Here is a 14,841-nt window from a genome sequence, read left to right on the forward strand (position 1 = left end):
TTTTCAGGTTACGGCCTTAGCTTTCGCGCTACTGAGGCATTATACTAAAGGTGGAGATGAAGATGATGAAGAAGATGAAGATGACGAAGACTAATATAGAACAGCTGGAGTTGATAACATCGTCAATCGTGAGATATCCACTGCCACACACAAAATCTCTCCTATACAGTTTGACATTATCCTGTACCGCCAACATTCAACGAATCCTCGCCAGATTCGATAGTCACATCTAGCAGGAATCGTCCTTCTAGCTCATAGTCACCGCTCGAGAAAGTGTTTGATTAACAAGTTGAAGAGTACCATACGGACAATTTTAGAATTAATTAGTAGTATAATGTTTTATTGTTTGAAAATTTTGGAACAAATTATGAATACTTATAATTATACTTTTAATTGGGTAGAAAAACGTATTATTGTTATATTAATATTATAGATTATATTTATTTTAAAACACATGTATGCAATGTACAGTCACCGGCGCAACAAGCTATAATTTTTTGTTCGAGGCATAATAGGTAGTTCAGGCGAGGTATTTCAACGCGAGCCTAGATTTTAGGTGTAGTGTGGGGGTGGTCACTCCTCGCGTCCCGTAAATTAAAATAAGTACAGGCGTAGAAAATTTTGAATTGGTCTGACGTCGACAAGCGCCCGATGGCGACTGACGGAATGCGGGCAGCGTGGCGTGTCATTAAATGACTGGGTAATTTGAAAATTTTGGGATAAATGTGAATTTAATAACTAATATTCTAAAATTCACTAATTGTATGTAGAGCACGTCAAGCTTGATACTTTGTACTTTGGAACGCTCTTATCGTAAGCGGCATAGAGCTGGATTTAAATCTTAAGTGTCAAGCTTGACGTGCTCTTGACCCTGTACAATCCTAATAATTTTGAATTGCTGTAGATCAATTAGCTTGTACATTTACTTTCTTTTCTTAAATAAATTATTATTATTACTATTATAACAGGGCTCCAGTTGAAAACCAAAATTTAGCAGGTGTGTAAGGAGCTCTCTTTACACACCTGCTAAATTTTGGTGTACGGTTTGGTACGGCGGAGACGAATGAAACAACTCGATTAATACTGAATAATAATAAGTAATTGCATAGATGTAAATACATCGTACCTAATAATAAGGATAGTATTTAACCTCTTACCAAAAAAGCAAGTTTTATCACAACCAAATATGCCACTTCCCCAACAAAAGTACTGAATGCACATCATAATATGTACATCAAAAGAAAATTAATTTGGCATTACGTACTAAAATTAATGCATAACATTTTATCGCAATGCATATCTAACATCTAAATACATATCTAATATTTCTGGCATACAACAACGTATGACCACAAATTTATGAGAAAAAACATACCTATTTCACTAAAAGGTCCATCAGTCAATCGGAATGAAACACCATTTTTTTTGACATAATGGTCTAATTGTACAATTTGTCCCAAACAATAAGAACAACAAAAAAAAAAAATTAAAAATGCACACAAACATTGCAACAAAGTCTAATGTTTGAAAATCGTAGTATTTTTTATATTTGCACGTAAAGGTTCAATTTAGTTGCAATATTATGAATTGCTTACAAGAAAATCAGCTCCAAAGCTTAAAGTAAAAAAGCAGAAAATAATTTCAAAAAAAAACTTTTATTAACCTTTGCCCAGCAGTGGGACATAATAGGTTAATATTAATAATTCAATAAAAAAAAAATGTAATTATTACGTCCTGTGAGGACGTCCGCTTCCTTTTATGGGCATAAAAGGAATAGGATTAGAATGCCTCTAGTTGCCGAATATGCCATTTCTGGTAGTTTTCGCGACGTTTGGAAAACACGAGGTGCACGAGAGCGTACACCATCTCCACGGCATTTAGGTCAGTTAACGGCCACCATGCAGGCTATCCTGTAACGGTTGACCTCCTTGGAGTAGTGTTCTGGTTCTGAGGCACCCTAGAGTGTTGCTGAACAGCGTGCCATCGAGTCAGTGGAAACAGCGAGGGTGAACCAAGCATGTAACAAGTGTTGCTGCAGTCAGCGCTGTTGGCGCTAACGCTACTAGCGCCGCCACCGCAGTCGGTGCTACTAACTGCTTGCTGGCGCTGCTGCGCCGCCGCCACCGGCGCTGCCACCGCAGGCGCTGACGCAAACGCCGCGGCCACCGCTGCAGCAGGTGCTGCCGCCGCAGGCGGCGTTGCTGCAGGAGCTGCCGCCGCAGCCGGTGCTGCTGCTACTGATGCTGCCACTGCCGGCGCTTCTGGTACCGACACTGGTACTGCTGGCGCTGGTGCCGACACTGGCACTGCTGGCGCTGCCGCCGCGGGTGCGGCCGCAGCCGGTGCTGCTGGCGCCGACATTGGCAATGTTGGCGCTGCCGTTACGGGTGCTGCCGCAGCCGGCGCTGCTGACGCCAACACTGGCGCTGCTGGCGCCGAACCTGGCGCAGCTGGCGCTACCGCTGCGGATCTTACCGCAGCCGGCGCTGCTGACGCTGCCGCTACGACGCTGTCGCTGCGGATGCTGTCGTACTGGCGCTGCCGCCGCCATTCGAAACTGTGGTTACGAGCCACCCAAGACGTAATAGAGCGTCTTATCGACGTGTGCGTATCCGGATAGATCAAACCATTATTGTGTCTAAATTTGACCCTAATGTTCATGACGTTGAGACGTGGTGCGACGAAGTCGATCACGCTTTTGCTTTATACAACTGGGACGAAAAACCGTGTTTGGGTTTTATCTAAAAGGGGATCTGAATGGTCAGGTACGACCGAGCCTGCGTAAGGTGGAGGAGACATTTTCTAAGTCACCTATACCGAATACATGTATTACCTTTTTGAGAGCGAGATGTTTATGTTGGCAACTGTAATAACGCTATGTAATATTGCTGATTGAAAATTATTTCTCCCGCTAAGTTTAAACTTGAATTAAGTACAAGTTAAACATATTATTGCTCTAGCTTGCTCACATTTTAATTTTACGTGTCGTGTCTTTTATTAAGGTATTGGGGTAACTGGGAAAAGACTCGGTTAGCTAACCAGGCGCTGAGGTGACCTAGAAGTGTATTGTACTGACACAGACATCGTTCATATAATTCCTTGTGGGATATTAAACTTAGTGCTTTTATTGTGTGAGTTTAACTTTGTTTAAGAACTTTTGCAAGATCACTATTCTTTTCAACCTCATGCTGTTATCACCTACATGATGTCGTGTAGCTTTTACCCCTGTAAGGTTTTGTGCACTTTCAGATTCTGATGATGATGACGATGTGGCCAGTTACGCCCGAGCATATTATCCCCTCAGTAGGCTGCGAGGACGCTGCCCCGTCAGACTTCTTGTGTATGCCTGTCACATATGGAACGAGGCTATAGAAAAGCAAGGCGACACTTGCAGTGTCTTTGGACATTTCTAACGATTTTGACAGGGTCTGACACGCAAGCCTTTTAAGTAAGCTTCCCTCTTGTGAGCTTCCCTTCCACTTGAACTTCCACTGACCTTTGTAATTGGGTCTCGGATCTCTGGAACGAACGTTCGATTCAAATCGTCTTAGAAGGCTACTCTTCCGAACATATGGCGATAGATGGCGGAGTTTATCAGGGTTCCGTACTATCTGCAACCTCTTTCTGGTGCATATCAATGATATGTTAATTTCAGGTATCTTTGCGTATACTGATGACAGCACAGTTGTAGATAGGTACTTGACCAACGCAAGGGTCAGTGAAGGAAAACCCAGTCTTGTCACAATATGGTACATTGACATGATTTTACTCAGACATTAAACTCTGAGATCCCGGGGACTGGGGGAGCAGTCACTGAACTTCACAGTTGAGTGGATGTTGTCCTGGCCCCCCATGGCCTCTGGGTAGCGGACACGGGGGAGTTCGTTGCCCAGCATAGAGGGGCCCGGGATGGAAGGCTCGTCTGGTGTTCAGCGAGCCTCACATTTAGAGTCGGGGGTCCTATGTCCCCGAGAAGGGAGACCCCTTCCCGTACCCCCACCTGCAGCGGAGAGGAGGAACGCTTCGGGGGTTTAGTGCGGTCGCACATAACCCAGGCTCTGCCCCCGTGGGGCCGAGGTATCTGTAAGCAGATTCCCCCGGATTAACAAAAAAACGGTTAGGTCATGAAAAATCAGCACGAGTCGAGCGAGCGTGCCATGGCAGCGGCCGGCGAGTGCCAGAAACAATTTGTTTGCATTTCCAAACATGTTTTCAGGCCAAATTATAATTAATAAAATTAGTACTTATTAGTGATATTGTTTTTTGGGAATAATCATATTTCTAGATGAAATGAAATTTGGATAAAATGACGTTATGTTAATTAAAATTAAATTATAGATTATAAGTTTATATCAAACGTTCGTTACATGAAGTGACTCACTATATTAAATGAGTTTACAGGAAGTAAAATTATGCCAATTGAGCGTTATGTGAATAATATTTATATGATACATTACACACCCGACAGTCATTGATTATTACTCGCCTATCATCTACGTTATTAATTATTTTTGTTTTCATACACAAGTTGCATTGATCTCTTACCAACCGCCTCGCGTGATCGATGATCGAGGTAATATTCCAGTAAAATATATTTTACTCTTACTTGGTACATAAATAAAATAATATAGAATAGAATAGAATAGAAACCATTTACTACATAATGCCACAACACAATGATACACAGTAAGAAATAAAAAAAATAAAAATAAAATTAAAACAAAAACAAACTAAAATTAAAACAAACAGAAAATAGAATAACAAAAAAAAACTAAATAAAATGAATTAAAAATAAAATCTTAGTAATAAGTAATTAAATGACCACAAAGCTAGTCAACACTATTGTTACAGTAGATGTCATGTGTGCGGCTGTGGCGTATGTAATAGGATCCACACAGCTAAAGGAGAAAAGGCTGTGACGCTGATTTTCAGTGGACCCTAAAACCGAGTGAGTACCGGACGTGTGGGTCGTGTATAAACTAAAATAAATTACGTATATATTTCTATAATGTTGTATGTTGTGTTCTCTTATATTTATAAAATACTAAAATAATTCATTTGATAAATTTGTCATATATACAGTGATAAGCGTGTGCAATGTAGTGTCCATTATTTACAACAAACAAAATGGAACTTAGTCAGTTTAAAAAGATAAAGATTGCGAGATAATTTGTAATTTCCTTTCCTTCCTTTCCGTAATTTCGTGTATTTCTTTCCTCTCTATCTCTCTCAATTTTCTATTATTTACTAGTTGTAACTGAATCAAATTTTCTGGCTTTTTAATTATCTCCACAACTCTCGGTTGATCAGACCCATAGATATGGGTTTAGACTAACGCTAAAATTTTTTAAAGGGTTCATGTTTTACACTACCATGAACTTATTTTTTCAAAATATGGATTATTTTTGTTTTTATTGCTTAGTCCACCTCTAATGCTTTGTGACAATCTTAAAATTTCACGTTTCATGTTTTTTTCTTGTTTAAATTTTATGTGTGGCCATCTCTCCTGGAATATTAAGACAGATGGCCAATCAAAATCGGTGTAAGATGGCCATGTGACCAACTTGTATCGATCATACAAAGGTCTAAAATGTCAATAAAATATTTTATTTATTTTTAAACTTGTTTTAGATGCCTACTAAATACAAAAGCAAGGTAGCCACATTGAGAGGGAATTGCACTGAAGAAGCATTAAAAGCAGCTTTTAATGCTTAGGAAATGTCCCAACCTGGAAAGGGCCCGAAACGTTGGTTTGTTTGAAAAAACAAATATACGCGATTTAAATCCGGAAAAATAGTTTCATTTCCTATGAGTAACTATCGCCAAAACCTAAGAACTCGATAGCTATTACAGCTACTGCTGCTATAAAGCCTTCCTCATCGAAGACTGGCTCCAATGCGTCGTGTGTCACTTTTGGGTTCACGGAAACTGTACAGAATTTGACGGTCAGACGAAAAAAGAAGACAAAAAAAACAAAGCACCAAATAAAAGACCTATCTAAGTCTTGAAAAAATTACTGGCCATCTTACCTATAGTCCTATGGTCATTATTTTTTACATCCTCTAAGGTCGTTACACTCGGACACCTCGGAACAGATGGCCAATCGTATTTTTTTTAACTAAGTTTAAGGTTGTGTAGGGGTGGAAGAGCTAGAAGGTCGGAGTGGAAAGCTAGGGAGAGGTAGGAGGGTATGAAATCAAAGGATGGAAAATGATAAAATATAACAATAAGTTTATATTAAAAAGAACCTAAGAATGTTATGTAGGAGAGTGGTGTGGTGTGGTGTGTAGATGAAGAAGATCGAAGTTGGATACACGGAGTTGAGGGCCTCTGCCATCTAAAGTTGGAGACCGAGGCAGAGGTGTAGAGCCGGAGCACAGCGGGTTCGGCGTGGAGGCGGAGAATGGAGAAGTTCTCGTAGAAACAGCGGTGGTTATGCAGCATTGGCTTCGGAGAGCGGCGAGGTTGTACTAACAGCGGCGGTCATGCAGCACTGTCTTCAGTTGATGGGGCGAAGTGGGGCTTGTAGCTAGGCGCTCCACTCTCGCAGAGCGAAGGGCCCAGTCCAGATAGGCAGAACGTTAAGGGGAAGAGAAGGTTTAGGTGGAGAACCGAGGAACTTCGTTCAAACAGACGCGCGACAGGAGTCACTCTAGGCGTAAGAAAAAAGAAGGCTTCGTATATTTCGTTCTGAAGACCAGGTAACTCGAAGGTTGGTATAGGAATAACGAGCGAATGGTAGAGCAAGAAAAAGCTTCGAAATTCGAATGGCCAATTTTTTATTTGAAATAAAGAGCCAAGATGAGAGCGGCCAGGAGCGTAATGTCTTCTACTGCTAAGATTGCATATCAAAGGAAGGAATAATTTATAGAATGATCTATGGAAGAATAGATTGTAGAGGAATAATAGATCTGTCAATAAATGTCAACATATCAAAATATTAAATACGAAATAAATATGTGTTATAAAGTGAAATTTATGAAATAGTACGTAATTAGCATTGGAAAATCGAATAGCAAAGTTCGGAGATACTATCAGTACTATAGAATATGCCAAGGTCTGGAGATCCGACATAAAAGTGAGTAAACTGTCAAAGTGCGAGAAATAGCCTATAATAGCAAATTTAAGTAATTTAGACACTAATAATATAGAAATATTAGTTGGAACTCTTTCATGAATCAGGAAAAGTAAGGGTGTTTCCTAGAAAACGTATGATGAGAGACATGAAGATGATAGGCGTCCGTAGTTTCACACTACAGTTGGTCTCAAGACAATTTGTTCTTTTTTCTGTTAAATAATTAATAGTTAATTGTTCAGAGTTTAATAAGAAATAAAGATTTGCAATGTATTAACTAATATTTTATTTTGACAGCGTCTAGAAAAAGCTATGGCCATCTACCCCTGTTACCCTAATATTTTTTACAAAAATGATGTCAAAATCAGCACTTTTAATAAGCAAAAAGAAGAAGTACAACAATATTTATCCAAAATGCGTGCAATGCATTCGTAATACAAGGAAAGAGTGTTTACAATTTTTTTCGTTTTATCGGGCTTTATTTAACTGTAACCGGCGTTGTAATGCTACTGAAAACTGAATAGAAACTGGTTTTTCAAGTGCATCTGCAAAAAAAACCGCTCCTTCGGGTCTAGACGATACATTTGTTGCAACACAATTGGCCCGCCTAATATTTTACAGTTAGTAGAAATTTATCGCAATCGGTTGGTTACGCGAATAAAATACAAACAATAATTTCTTTTTATATTTAGTATGTTTTTTGGTTAATTAATTATAAAACCAAAGAGGCGGTGTAAGTGAGTAATAAATGTGACAATACAAAAAAAAATTAAAACGTAGCATTTTTAAACGGTAAAAGAAAATTAAATTCTTTCCATGACACCTAACAACTATCTAAGAAACCCATTTTCAATTCGCGATATTTTTCTTCCGTCACACTGTGAAATTGAAGGCGTTCTGTATAATCATTTTCATGTTTTCACCAACATTTTTTATCATAGAAACTAATTCCAGACGTAGCCCAAACCTATATCACTAATGAGTAACATAGTTCTGTAGTATGGTGGGATGTATGAAGACGATAAACAGTTCATGACAAAAATATAATCTTTCATTTGCTTGACGGAGATAAATTTCAACAGCCTTGTGTTCGACCACCCTCAATTAGAAATCATTAGTATTGGTAGGTCCATACATGCTAATCTTGCGGAAGTCCTTGTAGCTGAACACTATCTCTTCGCCAGCAATGCCGTCCTCCCGCACTTTCCAGAATATATATGCGCTCGTTATGATTCCAATAACCTGAAATATAAGAAACATTTGAAGTAATCAGAGCTAAGATCATAAAAACGATTAGACGGATTTCTACAAAACAATGGTAAGAAAATTAAGATCGGAAGTGTCAAGTCGATACTTATTTGATATAACAATATCAAATATTAACTATGCCACTGATGATGGCCGTTCAAACGTGTAGCGAAAAGCGTACATTGCTCAGAACGTCAATAATGTCGTTAGTATACGAGATCCTACATTGATAATAATAGTTATTTTTTGCTAAATGTTTGACTTTCCATAATGCTTCACAGGTACTGTTTACATTTTAAAATTTTGCAGAACATTTTATTAAAACTATGTTAGACAGATTTCTAATTTGTATAACATTATGAAGGGTTTTGTATAGAGTATCGGATTTTTATTTAGATTGACCTCTTATACCTGTATACTAAGAAATACTTACTATTTTGCAGACTCAAAACATACCATAAACAGAGCAACCATCAAAGCTGTATACCCCATAGTCAAGGAAGCGTCCACCACGTCATTGGTAACCACGTCCATGCAACCCGCGAAAGCATTGACCACGGTACATTCTGATATCGTCTTTACGCAACACGAAGAAGGCAACTTCTCTTCTGCGTACCAGTTAGGTCCATCCAAGCCGCAACATTGGTACTGAAACATGATATATAATTCACTGTATTGTGGTTATGTAGGTTTAATTTTGCTCATTCAAGCCTCTTGCAATGTGAACTTCTTGAAACAAATGAAAAGTGTCTGATTTTCATTCAGACCATAAACCTTAACACGTACCTTCTCTTCAAAGTCCTCGTGGAAGTTGTTCTCATTCTGCAGGTATCGCAGCTGCAACACTACCGGTACAGTCAACTGGGCGTGCTTGCTTTCGACGAGCTGCGCAACTGACATCATTAGCATTGCTAGCGTTATTAACACCAGCAACGTCACGTACTAAAATCACATGCAGTCGTACTTTAATCTATAATGATCTACTCGGCTTAAGCTTTCAAAGGTTGGATTTTATATTAATGCATGCTAATAAATAAGTGGCTGTTTGGCAGTTGCAGAATAAAAGTAGGACGAACAAACATAATTTTCTCCACACAAGTACTTATTTTATAAACGACCTGTTGTTGGTTGTTTATGGAGTGTTCAACATAAATATATATCGTTGAAAATTTTGCAACTTGTAACGCGTCTATCGGTACCATGACATCGATATTTTTTTATGAAAATGGTCCACTACTTTGGTGTCATCATTTATAAAAAGATCAAAGCATCAAGCACGTAGAGAAATTCGCGAGGTCTAAAACTGATTCGTTCAGTAGCTCAATTGGGAAAGCAGTTAGGAATCAGGTGATGGTTCGAATCCAGCCGGATCTTCTATCTTATGTTTGTGTTTGTTCGATCTTTGTATCAATAATAAAACGGTTTAAAATTATATATTTATGCTGTTTGATTTAAGTTATAACATTGAAAACACAAAGCATTGAAAACACAAAGCATTGCAATAACAGGCAAAGGTATTACAGACAGACACATTGCTTTATATTAAAATTTAGAAAAAGTCAATCATTGAAATATTTTCTTATTTTTACAATGGTTTGTTCCTCTTTTGGCAAATCTTGTGAAATTGACTGAGTTACGATTTTTTTTATTATGCATTTACTACTTGTGATTATAACGAAAAATACCGTTCACGTCGCTTTTTAGTAGCAGTAGAGCTTCTTGTGAAAGAGTTCGTCCAGGGTAGCACTGCCTACCTACTACTAGGAGTAGGTACTAACCTAACCTTACCTATTTCTACCTCCAAGCAGTAATGTCAGCATTACTGTGTTCTTGTTTTGAAGGGTAAATGGTGGTGAAATTACAGGCACATGGGACTTGTCAACTTGTGTCTCAGGGTGACGGGCGCAGTGGCTTTGCAGCTCTTATTTTTGCGAGTTAAAGCTCTGAGTGGCACTGTAACTGTTATGGACAGGCGTATCCCAAGCAGCACACTCTTATCTAAATATATACTATAAGATATCTAATAGAATTTAATTCGATTGAATATTTTAAGAGTTCAAATTCCTTCAAGATATCTCGAAGAAGGTTTCTAGATAATTTAAAGTAAAAGTGGGCACAACTTTATTAGTAGATCACACGAGTGCTTTCGGAAACTATCTGTAGGTAGTGTTAAGAGTGATTCTTATTTTTCTTCTCAAGTAACTCTTCTAGAATGCTACAAGACCATTTATAGACTGTAGACAGTTTTTATTTAGTCTTGTAGACAGTTTTTAGATAATTTAAAGTCTATGATAGTTTTTTTAATAAGGCTATTTTAAAACCAAAGTAACTAAAGCGATACAAACGTAAGACGCAATTCTCCGAATACTAATAGATTTCAAGTTTAATGGCTTACAAAATATAAACTATCAAATTTGCAACATGGCGAAATTAGATATAATATTTCTGAAATTTTCGCGCAATGTTTAATCGGTTAGAAAGCGCGAATTGATGTGCGACTTTAAATACATTGTGAAAAGTGATGTAAAACATGTCGTAAAAGTAATGCGCTCACTAAATTTTAAATATTTATGTATAAAATATAAACTGAATAAAAATACGGTTATCGATTTTCGGTTTTAAATATTTATAGAAAGCTATCTATAGCTAAATTTATAGCGCTTTCTAACCGATTAAACATTGCGCGAAAATTTCAGAAATATTATATCTAATTTCGCCATGTTCCAATTTTGATAGTTTATATTTTGTAAGCCATTAAACTTGAAATCTATTAGTATTCGGAGAATTGCGTCTTACGTTTGTATCGCTTTAGTTACTTTGGTTTTAAAATAGCCTTATTAAAAAAACTATCATAGACTTTAAATTATCTAAAAACTGTCTACAAGACTAAATAAAAACTGTCTACAGTCTATAAATGGTCTTGTAGCATTCTAGAAGAGTTACTTGAGAAGAAAAATAAGAATCACTCTTAACACTACCTACAGATAGTTTCCGAAAGCACTCATGTGATCTACTAATAAAGTTGTGCCCACTTTTACTTTAAATTATCTAGAAACCTTCTTCGAGATATCTTGAAGGAATTTGAACTCTTAAAATATTCAATCGAATTAAATTCTATTAGATATCTTATAGTATATATTTAGATAAGAGTGTGCTGCTTGGGATACGCCTGTCCATAACAGTTACAGTGCCACTCAGAGCTTTAACTCGCAAAAATAAGAGCTGCAAAGCCACTGCGCCCGTCACCCTGAGACACAAGTTGACAAGTCCCATGTGCCTGTAATTTCACCACCATTTACCCTTCAAAACAAGAACACAGTAATGCTGACATTACTGCTTGGAGGTAGAAATAGGTAAGGTTAGGTTAGTACCTACTCCTAGTAGTAGGTAGGCAGTGCTACCCTGGACGAACTCTTTCACAAGAAGCTCTACTGCTACTAAAAAGCGACGTGAACGGTATTTTTCGTTATAATCACAAGTAGTAAATGCATAATAAAAAAAATCGTAACTCAGTCAATTTCACAAGATTTGCCAAAAGAGGAACAAACCATTGTAAAAATAAGAAAATATTTCAATGATTGACTTTTTCTAAATTTTAATATAAAGCAATGTGTCTGTCTGTAATACCTTTGCCTGTTATTGCAATGCTTTGTGTTTTCAATGCTTTGTGTTTTCAATGTTATAACTTAAATCAAACAGCATAAATATATAATTTTAAACCGTTTTATTATTGATACAAAGATCGAACAAACACAAACATAAGATAGAAGATCCGGCTGGATTCGAACCATCAGCTGATTCCTAACTGCTTTCCCAATTGAGCTACAGAACGAATCAGTTTTAGACCTCACGAATTTCTCTACGTGCTTGATGCTTTGATCTTTTTATAAATGATGACACCAAAGTAGTGGATCATTTTCATAAAAAAATATCGATGTCACGGTACCGATAGACGCGTTACAAGTTGCAAAATTTTCAACGATATATATTTATGTTGAACACTCCATAAACAACCAACAACAGGTCGTTTATGACATTAAAATATTCCTTATATTTATATGATAGGGAATTTATCCACTTTTCTAGCCATATATAACACATTCCATATAATTATACGGAATAGGATTTTTTGCAACAAATTGGATTTTTTTAATTGTTTTTTTGACCTAGTGTTTTGAAAAGATTTTTATTGCATAATACGCTCACTATTCTATAACTTTTATAATGGTTTTGTAATGCTGTCGAAAGAAAAAATCGCTTAGAAACATCGCGTTTTATAGACAATCATAAAAGCCTCATCAGGAGTGAATATTCTTCTGCAAGACCAACTACATAAAGCGAGTAAAAATAATCTTTTCGTATTCTAAAGTTTTTGCTAAAAATGCGCCCAACAGTGTTTTTTAAAAAAGCTTTAAATTCTAATCGCCATTTTTATTTTTAAAGAATGACTATGACGTAGCTGAAAAAAAAATTATTTTCTTTTAAAAAAGTAAATCTAAGTTGAAATTGCTTGAAGAAACCTAGAACTTCTTGGAAATGGTTTGTTTTGTGAGTTATTTTGTATATTTTGCTTTAAATATGTGTTATATGTGGCTAGAAAAGTGGATAAATTCCCTATCATATAAATATAAGGAATATTTTAATGTCATACCTAACTTATGTTGGAAGAAATAAAATTTTCATTACAAAATTGAGGTTATTTCTTCACGCCAACCACATTTCACACAATGATTTCACTGTATTTTATTGACAGACGGCACAATACACGTACACAATATTGAAGTACAGTAGTTTACGCGCTCATTTCAATTGTTTTTATCATTTCTGAACACGGAATTACTTCACAATGTTTATTTATTTGTCAACAAACAAAAACCAGCTCCCGCGAATTACGACTATTGTATCCAGTGTTGCCAATTTGTGGGAAATTCCCCAAGTCGTGGGGAATTTCAACTAGATTGGGAATTTTGTGGGGATTGGCGGTATGTGAGGAAAATGTGGAGATTCTAGCATTTTATCATTTTGTTTAATCTATCAATTGCTGATGCATCGCTAGTTTGATCGTCACTGTTAGAAACTCTGTGATCGATGTGTTTTTCAACATCGCACATCCCTCGTATTATTAACAATCAGCTTAAATGGAATTATTATTAGAGCACTTGGTTCTGAATTATAAAATTACCAGTCGGTGCGTGTTGAGTTCGCGATTCTTTCTCCCGTTTAGGCCGGTCCCCGGTATGAAGCAGAACGAAATCCGCTATTAATAAACAAAGCCGAGCAGTTGGTACTTCCACTCGTCAACTTTAAATATTAAGTATAGGTCGAAACTCATTGATTATTTCTAACATTAACATAGTGTCACCAAATGCACAACAAATAATCAATTTACTTAATTTTGTAAGGCAAAGAAAAATGTTTTTTTTTTTTCAAAGATTATATTAATTAATGTTAAATCTAATTAAAATAAATAAATGATAGGTCATCTAATTTTATAATATGTTTACATTCTGTTTACATTCACAGCAAACGTAATAGATTATTACATTTTGAGTTTCTTTATCTTTATAATATTTTTAAGCAATGTATTTCTAATAAATAATGAAAACTCGAGATGTGGGGAATATGAACTTTGCTCTCCCCAAATTTGGGAATTTTAACCGTGATTTTGGGGGTTTTGAACAATTGGCATTGGTAACGCTGATTGTATCGAACGATGTGACTTAATATCGAAGGTTTACCACCTCCACCAGATCTTTTAATATTCTTTACTTTATTCTTTTTTCATGAACTTTTACAACGTCCAATAGAGTAAAAACCCTAATTGTATTATTTTTTTAAATAAAATCTACTGAAGACGCGCTATAACGTGTTTGTCATAAGTATAAACACTACAGAATGTCTAAAAATTAAATATATCTAGAATAAACTTAAGTCACTAGTGTTTAGAGAATTAATAGACTTTATTGGATGTGTATAGAACAATTTTACTAAAAATAATCAGTTGTTCTACAGATGAACTTAAAATAAGGACAATAAGAGTAAATCTTAAGAGAGATTATACTTCATTGAATTGTTTGGTATTAAGAAGGTTTTAAAATTTTGGCTTGAGTGAAATAAGTTTATAAGAACAATTTCTTTTTTCTAAAACCATTTATAAAGATCTGTCATCAAAATGTATACCATATAATGACTGTTTATAGATATAACAGTTTTAAGGCGTATAAAGTATGCTCCTTGGGATAGCTTACCATCAGGCGCACGACTTGTTCGTCCCGTCACTAGATATTATAAAAAAAAAACCTTAAAGGTATGATTTGGTATTCGTATAAAGCTGGCATATTATTCGAAGGCCTTTTCTCTCCAGAATTCTCACATCAGTAACACTAGCAAAAGAATGTACAGAGAAAAATGCTTTAAGCGTAACTCACAATGATAAGCAGATATTTGTTTTCCTTGACAGTCCCGCAGCAACCAAGAACACCAATGGAAACACTAATGATTCCCACGATAATGAGCAC

General features: G+C 36.5%; 2 protein-coding genes across 2 annotated transcripts; both read right to left on the bottom strand.

Annotated features, from left to right (window-relative positions):
- Positions 1–1,905: 1,905 nt before the first annotated feature.
- LOC113239317 (predicted GPI-anchored protein 58) lies at positions 1,906–2,361 on the bottom strand. Its single transcript, XM_026476247.1, has one exon. The coding sequence runs from the start codon at positions 2,359–2,361 to the stop codon at positions 1,906–1,908; it is 456 nt and encodes a 151-aa protein (XP_026332032.1).
- Positions 2,362–7,816: 5,455 nt separating this feature from the next.
- Positions 7,817–14,841, bottom strand: LOC113239686. The gene is made up of 4 exons (XM_026476770.1): positions 14,752–14,841; positions 9,110–9,265; positions 8,780–8,971; positions 7,817–8,317 (listed from the first exon to the last, which is right to left on the bottom strand). The coding sequence occupies exons 2-4, from the start codon at positions 9,230–9,232 to the stop codon at positions 8,180–8,182; spliced, it is 453 nt and encodes a 150-aa protein (XP_026332555.1). The 5' UTR covers positions 9,233–9,265; positions 14,752–14,841; the 3' UTR covers positions 7,817–8,179.

The sequence above is a fragment of the Hyposmocoma kahamanoa genome, unplaced genomic scaffold (assembly GCF_003589595.1).
Source record: "Hyposmocoma kahamanoa isolate Upper Pololo Valley unplaced genomic scaffold, ASM358959v1 114, whole genome shotgun sequence".
Classification (NCBI taxonomy): Eukaryota; Metazoa; Arthropoda; class Insecta; order Lepidoptera; family Cosmopterigidae; genus Hyposmocoma; species Hyposmocoma kahamanoa.